Source organism: Hemiscyllium ocellatum, chromosome 6 (genome assembly GCF_020745735.1).
Source record: "Hemiscyllium ocellatum isolate sHemOce1 chromosome 6, sHemOce1.pat.X.cur, whole genome shotgun sequence".
In the NCBI taxonomy this organism is placed as follows: Eukaryota; Metazoa; Chordata; class Chondrichthyes; order Orectolobiformes; family Hemiscylliidae; genus Hemiscyllium; species Hemiscyllium ocellatum.
The window spans coordinates 7,058,445-7,071,077 of record NC_083406.1 but is presented as its reverse complement, the minus strand read 5'-3'; the positions used below and the strand labels follow the sequence as shown (position 1 = coordinate 7,071,077).

General features: G+C 47.4%; 1 protein-coding gene across 1 annotated transcript; it reads right to left on the bottom strand.

Moving 5' to 3' along the window:
* Nucleotides 1-1,878: 1,878 nt before the first annotated feature.
* LOC132816353 (protocadherin-8-like) lies at nucleotides 1,879-12,114 on the bottom strand. The gene is made up of 4 exons (XM_060825807.1): nucleotides 9,478-12,114; nucleotides 6,021-6,106; nucleotides 4,234-4,370; nucleotides 1,879-2,376 (listed from the first exon to the last, which is right to left on the bottom strand). Exons 1-4 carry the CDS (start codon nucleotides 11,971-11,973, stop codon nucleotides 2,024-2,026), a joined length of 3,072 nt encoding a protein of 1,023 aa, XP_060681790.1. The 5' UTR covers nucleotides 11,974-12,114; the 3' UTR covers nucleotides 1,879-2,023.
* Nucleotides 12,115-12,633: the final 519 nt, after the last annotated feature.

Sequence of the window (12,633 nt, the reverse complement as noted above, 5' to 3'; positions counted from 1 at the left end):
CATGTAGGTAAAGAGGAAAAGAACAGAAAATCTCTGAGTGGTGGCTCATTTCCAGCAATCAAAAACCACAGTCAATCTGGACATTGCAAGACTCAGAAACAAGAAACAAAGAACTGCCAATGCTGAAGGAGGAACACCAGAGTCAAAATGTCAGCTCTGTTTTATTTTCAGATGCTGTCAGACCTGTTGAGTTTCTCCAGCAATTTCACTTTTTGTTACCAATAACTCTTTTCTGCAGAATTGACGTCAACCAATCATCTATCTGCGTCAACACTGCTAGAATCACCAAACTTACTTGCCACAAGTTTCCACCATCTGCTCTGCACAGTCAATTTGTGTATCTTTCCTAATTATTGCCTCTTTGCTTAATCTTCTTTCTAATCTACATTCATGATGCTGCATTTTATTTTTGTGACTATTTTAATAACAAACGTATTCTTTAACTCAGAGAAGCCTTGTTAAACTGGGTCCTAGTAAACATTAAATATATTGGAATTATGAAAGGTATTCATGAAGAAAGGATTCTTTTGGTTTCCATTTGATTAGTGGAGACCAACAAAGGGAGGGGATTGCATAAAAGATAGCAAGTTAGTCCCTCCTCACCTGGAATCATAACCAATTGAAGATTCGCCATGAACTTAATCATGGTGGAGTTGGGAATGTTTCATTTGATAAAATGCCCTTCCTGTCACAAAATCTGCCTTGGGGAGGGCTATTAAATGCCATCCCTCATGATCATGTTGCTGGGTGGTACTTGAACTTACAAACTTGTGACTCCAAAGAAAGTAGGTGAAAGTGAGAACTGCACATGCTGAGCTCCAAAGTTGAGAAGTGTGGTGCTGGAAAAGCAGAACCTGTCAGGCAGCATCCAAGGAGCAGGAGAGTCTATGCTTCAGGACCATAATGTGATAATGCCAGATTTAACAGAATAGCAACAAAAAGTAATTAGATTACTTACTATTCTATGAAGTAATTAGATTACTTACAGTGTGGAAACAGGCCCTTCGACCCAACAAGTCCACACTGACCCGCCGAAGCGAAACCCACCCATATCACTACATTTACCCCTTACCTAACACTATGGGCAATTTAGCATGGCTAATTCATCTGACCTGCACATCTTTGAACTGTGGGAGGAAACTGGAGCACCCAGAGGAAACCCACACAGACACAGGGAGAATGTGCAAACTCCATACAGTTAGTCGCCTGAGGTGGGAATTGAACCCGGGTCTCTGGCACTGTGAGGCAGCAGTGCTAACCACTGTGCTACCGTGCCGCCCATGAAAAAATTTGAGTGATATATTCCACATTCGTAACGAAAGGGCTTATGCTCGAAACATCGACTCTTCTCCTTCTCGGTTGCCAAAGGCCTTTTCAACTCCAAATAGGGTGAATTACCATGAGCAACAGTTAACATTTAATAAAAGGTTTCAGCCTGATCTACTACTCTAGCATTCTCTATTTATATTTCTGAATTCTGACATGTTTCGTTAATATTTGGATTTCTGCCAAAGCTGAGCAAATCCATTTTCCAATGATATTAAATGAGTAATTGATAAATCCCAAAACATCCAATAAATGTTTTGTGGAATATATCACTCATTTATTTGCTGCTTTCCTACTAAATCTGGGATGATACCATTACATTCAGCGTTACAATTTTGAAACTGTCTCCAAAGAAAAAGAGAATCATAGTATATCATAAAAAGAAATTTGATTAGAAAATTATGTGGAACACATTTACAAACCACAGGTTTTATTTACATAATTTTGTGGTTTTACTTACAAATTAAATTATACAGTAAAATAGAAAATAGAACACAATAAAATCAAAGTATCAATTAAAAGATAAAAATTACAATTTTTAACATTGCAAGTTTCTGTATTTGATATTTACACCTTCCATGTGAATGAAATTTTCACATGGAATCAATATAAAAATAAACTGTTGCTTTTATATACAGGATGAATAAATTGATTTATTACAACATTTCAAAGTTCGTAAACCTATTCTGGTATCTGCTTAGATCTGAGAATGCACGCTGGATACATTGATCGATGAGATATTAGTTGGTGGAATGTGACTTTTTGATCCCACAGAATGATAGAGTGGTACAATAACAGAGTTTGTGGTTTCAGATTCATCACAAGTGATCTTCTGATATACACTTTGTAGGCCTGCTGTTTTTGGCAAAAGTGCTTGATAGTATGTATCTTTGCGGAGTAAATCTCGAGGGAGTGACGTGCTTTTCCCCAAAGAGGTAAGGTGCTGAGTAGTAGTTGTGGAACGGTAAATACTTGGCCCTCGAGAAGATGGACTCCAGCAGCGATCTGAATGGCCAAGTATCTTGCACTCATTGGTACAGGACCATAAACCTGTCCAAGAGAGGCATTCAATACTTTTCATTATTCTTTTAGTTACAATATTAACAGTTCATTGCAATTTATTTAAACTCACAACAATTGCAATGTTAATTGCCTCAGGCCTAGACACTTTTAATTAAAACTTCATTGTTTAAAAATAAAAATGTTATTATAATTATCTTAGAGTAATGAGGTAGTGTGATGTGTACCATCTGTTTTCTGTATTATTACCTAAAGGAAGAGAAGAATAAAGGCTAACCTGATGTTTGTTCACCAAATAGGATAATTCTGGATACATCAGACTGTGTTAAAATTCATCAACAAACATACATAGGATTTGCAGGTATGCTGTGTCTCAAACAGAAAACTCACTGATATTTATTCCTTCTTCCTTAACTGAAAGCCTGTGCCCTAATCCTAAAACTGCAGTTTCACTGTACTCATTGAATCCCTACAGTATGAGAACAGGCTCTTCAGCCCAACAAGTCCACACAATCCTCCAAAGAGTAACCCACTATCCTACCCTATATTTACCCATGACTAATACACATAATCTACATATCCCTGAACACTATGGACAATTTAGCATGGCCAGTTCATTTAACCTGCACATCTTTGGATTGTGGGGAGAATGTGCAAACTCCTCACAATAGGCAGTCACCCGAGGCTGGAATCGAACCTGGGTCCTTGGCGCTGTGAGACAACAGTGCTAACCACTGAGCCACTATGCTGCACAAATGCTTTCAGGTTTACAGTGGTACAAAACTGGCAGTACAATTCGGAAGCCAGGTCCTAATCTGATTCCTGTCTTCACTAAAATTAAGCTACAACAAAGGTTATTATACATCAGATTGCAGTTGGTGAACTATCTGTTTAGGCTGAGTATGAAATAGAATTACAAAAATAAAATGTGCTTGGACTTCCAATAGCTTTTAAAATTTTTATGTAGTGATTTTCATGAAAGAAGAATTTTCTGCATACTACTCATTACAAATAGATAATCAGGGAGCAGAGGAATGTGTAAACAAGAGTTAAACACAGCAGACTAGTTCAAAGAGTGGGCAATGTGGTATAATGCAAATAGTATGAAATTCAACTAATAAAGCAAGTTGATAATCATCTGATATCAATTTTTTTAATTGGCAAAAGAACATGGGGGAAAACATTTATAGAGTTGTCTGTAAAGAATAGGCAAATGGATTAACTGAACAGTGCTAAAATCTGACACAGAAATTGGCAAATGAGGTTCTTCTATGCTACATGTTAACTAGAATCCACTCTAATGGATCCAAATGCAAATGCTATTTTAAATATTATCAAAAATCTACAAATGGTGTTAAGAATAAAGTTTTAAGAGTAAAATGTTTATGATGAATGTAAACAATAGCAGTGTGAAATTATTTTTTATAAAGTGGGCTGAATATTTTTCCATAGTGTCATATGACATTACTGAATTTATTTGTTAATTAAATGAAAAAGGCACAATGATTGGACATCATCTTTGTGTTTGAAGTGGGAACAGTCTTGCTTGTGAATCCATGAAGGCCCAAGCAAACATAAATGAACCAAATTATGTCATGAATTCCCCATCGCAACACCAGACATGAACTTGCTTTTCTGACTTTAAGCAAAAGCTTGGGAAGTAACTCTTCCTTGCTGCACTCTCCATGGCCTCAACCAATTCGAGCCAAGTTACTATTAGTACCCTTTTGTTACGCAGTATAAATTGTTGTTCCTTTGAAATTTGGCATTCTTGCATCTGTCCTGATGAATACAAGACAAAATGCTTTGATAGCTTGTCTCTTTCTTCACCAATACACAAGGTTCTGTGCTATCAACTAGAGAATTATGCTAAAAATTGAGGCTTACCATTGTGCTTCTGACTGAGAGCACTCCTTTTACTCAGACCAACACCACTGATATCAGAGTCACTGTCATTAAAATCGCTGTCTCCTTTCCCACTGTCCTTCCCACTGAACCTGTCCTGGGTTTGATGTGCAAGTTCACTGAAAGGAAATCACAAAAGTTTAGTAATTATTTTCAACTTTTCAAAAGCATGTGCGACTTAAAAGTTAATAACTTTGACCATTGCACAGCAACATAAAAAACAGCAGAAAAAAGCCATTCTGCCCTTTCCACTGTTCAATAAGATTATGGATGATCTGATTGTGGCATTAACTCATCTTTCCTGTCGAGTGTCACAAAAATCCACATATTCACTTTATGATCAAACATCCAATTCAGCCCTGAATATATTCAATGACCTAACCTCTGCAGCACGCCAGAGTAGTGATTTCCAAAGATTACCATCATGTTCTGAGGAGGTTTAGCACAGTAATTACTTGATGAATGGTCCAGGACTTCTGATCTGGTAACAGTGGAAAATGTTGAAATATTTGCCACTGTAGCAGGGCACCCCAACTTGTATATGTATGGAAACTGTAACCTTTGGATGGATAGCATGACGTTACTCCCGATTTCTCTCTCTCTTTTCTTTCCACCTCACCAAAGAAAATACAGAATAATGCCAAGTAGTTACACAGAATCTTACTCCAAGATACAGCGACTATTAATAACTGATCAATAGGACAAGAGACAAGAAATGTCCCCTCATCTCTGTCTTAACTGGGAGACACCTCATTTTGAAATTGTACAGCCTGGTTATGGATTCCCCACAAGACAGGAAGCAGTGATTCAACTACAATGCCTCAGGATTGAAGCTGGTTGCAATTGAAGATGTACTCTCACCTGTTTCCTCATTCCAGTAGGACTTACTGTCTCAGAGTGAGGATTGAGCTATTGTTGCAGGCGTTCACACAGAAGATTGGTCAGGAGAAAATGTGGCATCCCCTCTGAAGACTTATATTGGATTCAAAATGTTAATTCTGTTTCTTTCTCCACAGATGCTGCCAGATTTGCTGAGTTTCTCTTGCACTTTCTTTTACTTTTAATGTCCATCATCTGCAGTGTTTTGCTTTTATCCCATCCCCTTTTGATGTTCTCAGGTCAGGTAACTCTGCTTAAAGCCACAATGCTTGAAGTTATGGTGAGATATTTAAAGTTCTTAAGGATTTTATTTTAAATATGTCTAATATTTTCACGACTTTCTGGAGAGTTAGGTGTTAATTGTTTATATGTTAGGTATAAATAAATGTCTAGGTCTTCCAATAGAACTCCGGCTGTCACTTTGCTGTTAACCCAGGTTTTATGCTTGTGATTCACAGGAGGAATATATTGGAGTTAATTTCTGCGTACTAACGTGATGTTGGGCCCAAGTCTTTGACCACATTGTCAATGTTAAAGTCAGTCTGTATTTTTTAGGTGGGAGGGCTGGAAGAGAAAAGGAGGGAGAGAGAGAGATATTGGGAGGAGCATTGAGCTATCCATCAAAAGGTTCAAGTTCCCACACGTATGCAAGTTGGGGTGTCCTCATGGTCTTGACTTGCAATAATGGTGAACATTTCAATATTTTCCACAATTACAAGATCAGAAGGTCATTCTCCTGGTATTTATTCCGCTGAACCTCCTAAGAACATGAGATGATCACCTCTCGGTCTTCTAAATATCTAAGAGTATCAGCTCAACATTTCCTCATGAGACAACTTCTTCATCCCAGGAACAAATCTAATAACCTTTGTCTGAGCTGAAGTACTAACCTTTTATCCAAAGTAAAGTGCTTTCCTTGCCAGATTGCGACTGGGTGAAGAGCCGGATTAGCAAAGTCAGGAATAGAGTGGAAACACTGGAGAAACAGAAACAGAGAGCATTAGTGGGGAAATGATGAGCACACGTACTATGGCTAATGCTTGATGATCAAAACCAGACTTAGAGTGGAAACACTGGAGAAACAGAAACACTAATTATTAACCTAAGGAAATGATGAGCGCAGGTACCATGGCCAGTGCTTGATGATCAAAACCAGAGATAGAGTGGACACATTACAGAACAGAAATACAAACAGTTATTTAGCTGGGGGAATAATGAGGACAAGTTTCATGGCCAGCGTTTGATGATCAAAACCAGATATAGACAGCAAACACTAGAGAATCATAAACACTAGCAGTTGATGAGGGTGGAGGGTTGTTTTTCAGACTGGAGACCTGTGACCAGTGGTGTGCCGCAAGGATCAGTGCTGGGTCCACTGCTTTTCATCATTTACATAAGGGATTTGAATGCGAACATAGGAGGTATAGTTAGTAAGTTTGCAAATGACACTAAAATTGGAGGTTGAGTGGATAGCGAAGGAGGTTACCTCAGATTACAATGGGATCTTGATCAGATGGGCCAATGGGCTGAGGAGTGGCAGATGGAGTTTAATTTAGATAAATGCAAGGTGCTGTATTTTGGAAAAGCAAATCAGGTCAGGACTGATACACTTAATGGTAAGGTCCGAGGGAGTGTTGCTGAACAAAGAGACCTCAGAGTGCAGATTCATTGCTCCTTGAAAGTAGAGTTGCAGGTAAATAGGACAGTGAAGATGGCGTTGGTTTAATTTCCTTTGTTGGTCAGAGCATTGAGTATAGGGGTTGGGAGGTCATGTTGCGGCTGTACAGGAATTAGTTAAGCTACTTTTGGTACATTGCGTGTAATTCTGGTCTTCCTCCTATCAGAAGAATGTTGTGAAACTCTAAAGGGCTCAGAAAAGATTTACAAAGATGTTGGAATATTTGAGCTGTAGAGAGAGGCTGAGTAGGCTGGGACTGTTTTCCCTGGAGCATTGGAGGCTGAGGGGTGACTTTATAGAGGTTTATAAATTTGCGGGGCACGGGTAGAGTAAACAGAAAAGACTTTTTCCTAGTGTGGGGGAGTTCTGAACTCGAGGGCACACGTTTAGTGTGAGAGGGACCTCAGGGGAACGTTTCCATGCAGAGGGTGATGCCGGTATGGGAGGAACTGCCAGAGGAAGTGTTGGATGTTGGTACAATTACATCATTTAAAAGGCATCGGGATGCATATATGAATAGGAAGGCGAAAGTGGGTCCTGCAGATACTGGAGATCAGAGTCAAGATTAGAATGGTGCTGGAAAAGCATGGCAGTTCAGGCAGCATCTGAGGTGCATGAAAATCGACGTTTCGGGCAAAAGCCCTTCATCAGGAATGACTGATGAAGGGCTTTTGCCCGAAACGTCGATAATCCTGCTCCTCAGGTGCTGCCTGACCTGCTGTGCTTTTCCAGCACCACACAAATCTTGATATGAATAGGAAGGTTTACAGGGCCAAGTGCTGGCAAGTGGGTCTAGATTGGGTTGGGATATCTGGGTGGCATGAATGAGTTAGTTGGACCGAAGGGTTTGTACATCTCGATGACTAAGACCAGAGACTGGGGTCGGAGGAACGCACTAGAGAAACAGAAACGTGAATAGTTACTGAGCTGGACGAATGATGTGAACAGGTTCCACGGCCAGGGCTTGATGACTCAGGCCAGAGGTAGAGGAGACACATCAGAGAAACAGAGATACTAATAATTATTGTGAGCTAAGGGGAATGATGAGGACAGGTACCATGGCCAGTGCTTGATGACTCAGACCAGAGATAGAGGGGACACATCAGAGAAACAGAGATACTAATTGTTATTATGAGCGAGGGGGAATGATGAGGACATGTACCATGGCCAGCGCTTGATGACTCAGACCAGAGGGAGAGGGGAGACATCAGAGAAACAGAGATACTAATAGTTATTGTGAGCGAGGGGGATTGATGAGGACAGGTACCATGGCCAGCGCTTGATGACTCAGACCAGAGGTAGAGGGGACACACCAGAGAAACAGAGACACTAACAGTTATTGTGAGTGAAGGGGAAAGGTGAGGACAGGTACCATGGCCAGCACTTGATGACTCAGGCCAGAGATAGAGGGGAGACATCAGAGAAACAGAGATACTAATAGTTATTGTGAGCGAGGGGGATTGATGAGGACAGGTACCATGGCCAGCGCTTGATGACTCAACCCAGAGGTAGAGGGGACACATCAGAGAAACAAAGACACTAACAGTTATTGTGAGTGAAGGGGAAAGATGAGGACAGGTACCATGGCCAGCACTTGATGACTCAGGCCAGAGGTAGAGGGGACACATCACAGAAACAGAGACACTAATACTTATTGTGAGCGAGGGGGAATGATGAGGACAGGTACCATGGCCAGTGCTTGATGACTCAGACCAGAGATAGAGGGGACACATCAGGGAAACAGAGATACTAATAGTTATTGTGAGTGAGGGGGAATGATGAGGACAGGTACCATGGCCAGGGCTTGATGACTCAGACCAGAGTTAGCGGGGACACATCAGAGAAACAGAGATACTAATAGTTATTGTGAGCTAAGGGGAATGATGAGGACAGGTACCATGGCCAGCGCTTGATGACTCAGACCAGAGGGAGGGGAGACATCAGAGAAACAGAGACACTAATAGTTATTGTGAGCGAGGGGGAATGATGAGGACAGGTACCATGGCCAGTGCTTGATGACTCAGACCAGAGATAGAGGGGACACATCAGGGAAACAGAGATACTAATAGTTATTGTGAGTGAGGGGGAATGATGAGGACAGGTACCATGGCCAGGGCTTGATGACTCAGACCAGAGTTAGCGGGGACACATCAGAGAAACAGAGATACTAATAGTTATTGTGAGCTAAGGGGAATGATGAGGACAGGTACCATGGCCAGCGCTTGATGACTCAGACCAGAGGGAGGGGAGACATCAGAGAAACAGAGACACTAATAGTTATTGTGAGTGAAGGGGAATGATGAGGACATGTACCATGGCCAGCGCTTGATGACTCAGACCAGAGGGAGAGGGGACACATCAGAGAAACAGAGACACTAACAGTTATTGTGAGCGAGGGGGAATGATGAGGACAGGTACCATGGCCAGCGCTTGATGACTCAGACCAGAGGGAGAGGGGACACATCAGAGAAACAGAGACACTAACAGTTATTGTGAGCGAGGGGGAATGATGAGGACAGGTACCATGGCCAGCGCTTGATGACTCAGACCAGAGGGAGGGGAGACATCAGGGAAACAGAGACACTAACAGTTATTGTGAGTGAGGGGGGAGGATGAGGACAGGTACCATGGCCAGCTCCCTGACTGAAGCTGCTGACAGTGATACTCACCTCCGGCTCCGCTGCTCTGCCGCTCTCCCCCGGCGGGTAACCATTCGCCTTGTCTCCGCCCGCCGCCGCCGCAGCGTCTCCCTCCCGGCCGGTCTTGCCGCCGGTGCCGCAGCTGGAGGCGATCCCGACGATGGCCAGCAGCAAGGCCACGCAGCCGGCGGCCAGCACCGCGATCACGGTGAAGGAGGTGTCCCAGCTCCGCTGTCCCGGGCCCGGGGAGGCGGCGGCGGCGGCCGGAGCCTCGGGGGGCGGCTCGGGCCCCACCGTGAAGCTCAGGGTGACGGTGGAGGACAGGGAGGGCAGGCCGCCGTCACTGACCGCCACCACCAGGCGGAGGGCCCCGGCCCCGGGCCCGGGGGACACGGGGGGCGGCAGCGGGCGGCCCAGGTACACCTCCCCGGTGTCCGAGCGGATGGTGAACAGCCCGGGCGGCTCCCCGCTCACGATCCGGTAACTGAGGCGGCCGTTCGGCCCCTCGTCCGGGTCCTGGGCCCGCACGCGCGCCGCCAGGTAACCGCGGGGCGCGCCCCCGGGCAGCGCCATCTTGGCGGCGGAGGCGGCGGCGGCGGAGCGGTTCCCGGGAGGAGCCGGGCCCGGGCCCGGGGCCGGGAGCGGGCCCGGGGGGTGAGTGATGAGCGGCGCGTTGTCGTTCCGGTCGGTGATGACCAGGCGGACGGTGGTGGAGCCGCTGAGCGGCGGGGAACCGCCGTCTGTCGCCTGCAGCAGCAGCTCGAGCTCGGGCAGCTCCTCACGGTCCAGGGGCCGCAGCGCCAACAGGGAGCCGCTGTGAGGCTCCACAGCGACGGCAGGAGGCTGCAGGCCAGGCCCCGGCTCCGGCCCGGGCCCCCGCCCAGGCCCAGGCCCCGGCCCCGGCTCCCGCTGCTGCAGCAGGCGGTAGGTCAGGCGGCCGTTCACGCCCAGGTCAGGGTCACGGGCCCGGACGGTACCGAGCTGGGCCCCGGGCGGGTTGTTCTCCGCCAGCGACAGGCGGTAGACGGAGCGGGGGAAGGCGGGCGCGTTGTCGTTCACATCGGTGACGGTGACGGTGAAGGGCCGCACGGTGCGGCGGGGCTCCGGGCCCTGGTCCTCGGCCACCAGCGTCACGTTATAGTCGCTGTGCCGCTCCCGGTCGAGCCGCTCCGCCGTGAGGATCATGTGGTGGTTGTTGCCGTAGGCCGCTCTCAGCTCGAGCTGCCGGGGCCCGAGCAGTGACACCGAGAGGCGGCCGTTAGCTCCGGAGTCCCGGTCCCACACACTCACCAGCGCCACGAAGCTGCCCGGCTCCGCCGCCTCGGTGATGGACGCCAGGCCCGAGGCCGCCGCCGCCTCGCTCGTGCCCGTGCCCGTGCTCGTGCCCGCCAGCCCCGGCCACAGCGCGCTCACGCGGATCTCCGGCGCGTTGTCGTTGACGTCCAGCACGCGCACCGTCACCCGGCAGCTCGAGGCGCGCGGCCGGGCGCCCAGGTCGCGCGCCTCCACCTCCAGCTCGAAGCGGTCGCGCGCCTCGTGGTCGAGCGGCGCGTGCAGGCTGAGGCGGCCGGAGCGCGGCTCCAGGCGGAAGAGGCGGCGAGCCGCGGCCTCGAGCCTCGGGCTGAAGCTGTACCGGAGCTCGCCGTTCGCGCCTTGGTCCGGGTCCCGGGCCTCGAGTTGTAGCAGCACCGAGCCCGGGGCCGTGTCCTCCGGCAGCTCCAGCTCCAAGGAGCCGCTCTCGAAGGCCGGAGCGTTGTCGTTGTCGTCGAGGACGCGCACGGTGAGCCGCGCGTCCCCGCTCCGAGGCGGCTCGCCCCCGTCCCGGGCTCGGAGCTGCAGCTTCAGCTCGTCCTGGGTCTCCCGGTCCAGGGGCTTCACCAGGACCAGCAGCGGGAGCGGCTGCTCCCCGGCCCCGGGCCCGGCCCCGGGCGGCAGCTCCAGCTCCAGGTGACCGTTCACCGAGAGCTCGTAGCCCCGCACCGAGTGCGAGCCGGTGTCGGCGTCCCGAGCGGCGGGCAGAGGGAGCCGTGTGCCCGGGGCCGAGCTCTCGGAGATTTCCAGCTCGATGTGGCTGTGGGGGAACTCGGGCCAATGGTCATTAATGTCCAGCACTTGGATCTCCACGTGGATCAGCAGGAACCTGTCCCGGGAGAAGCTGACCACATCCAGCAGCAGCAGGCACGGTTCCTGCTGACCGCAAAGCTGCTCCCGGTCAATGCGGCTCGCCACCGTCAGCTCACCGTCCCTCTCCCTCACCGTCACCCTGACCGTCAGCGGCACCGAGCCGTTACACTCGGGCATCAGGCGGAAGCCGCTCTCAGCCCCGCCGGCCGCCTCCAGCTGCAGGTCGGCGGCCAGGTTCCCGATCACCGTGCCGGCCTCTTGCTCCTCGTACGTGGAATATCTGACCGTCTTACACTCGCTCAGGATCGGGGCGAGAAGGAGGAGAAGGAGCAGGCAGCGGGGCTCCCTGGAGGGACTGCACACCGGCACAGCAACCCTGACTCTACCGCTCCCACCGCTCATATTCTCTGTTACTTTGTTCACTTGCTTTTCTTACGCCCCAACTCAAAGTGACAGTCAGAGAATGTCTTTAATGTCGTGCGTGCACTTGAAACACTCAAGTTGCGCGCCTCAAAGTATCAAGCGAACTTCAGACTTTGAGAATCAATCTCCAAGTGTGCAGACTGAGAGGGCCCAGCGCTATTTTATTGACAAGTCCTCTGGAAATGTTAACAATGCACAGCCAATCGTATTTCAGGAGATGGGGACAGTCTTTCTCACTGAGGAGGCTGAAGATATCCAATACAGTACATCAATTCTAGTGCATGCTTAAAAACCACTGTTGTGTGTGGTTTACTTTTTTTAACTACTTGGCTGTTTGTGTTCTGTATGTTAAACTGTGGAAACCAATATGACTATATAAGATGTAAAAGCTGTATAAGATATATGACAGGCCGAGTCAATTTTTTAAGGGCACGGTGTCAGATTGGGTATTTGTATGAATGTCCAATAAATATTGTAAATAAAGAAATAAAGTACGTTCTTTGTAATGCTCAATAATTTGAAAATGCCATCACTATTTAGAAAAGTAGGGTACATTTGAGAAAAGGAGACAATGCTAAATGATTTCAGTTACTACCCTGGAAGTGGGTGTATTTTTAATATAGAGAGATTTACTTGTCA

Bases quoted from the DNA above. Each gene is read 5' to 3' on its own strand.
- LOC132816353 (XM_060825807.1), bottom strand. From the start codon at position 11,973: ATGAGCGGTGGGAGCGGTAGAGTCAGGGTTGCTGTGCCGGTGTGCAGT. The intron at 6,107-9,477 runs GTGAGTATCACT...CTGTTTCTCCAG, and splicing joins GCAGAGCAGCGGAGCCGGAG to TGTTTCCACTCTATTCCTGA. The intron at 2,377-4,233 runs GTAAGCCTCAAT...TCTCTTGGACAG, and splicing joins TCTCAGTCAGAAGCACAATG to GTTTATGGTCCTGTACCAAT.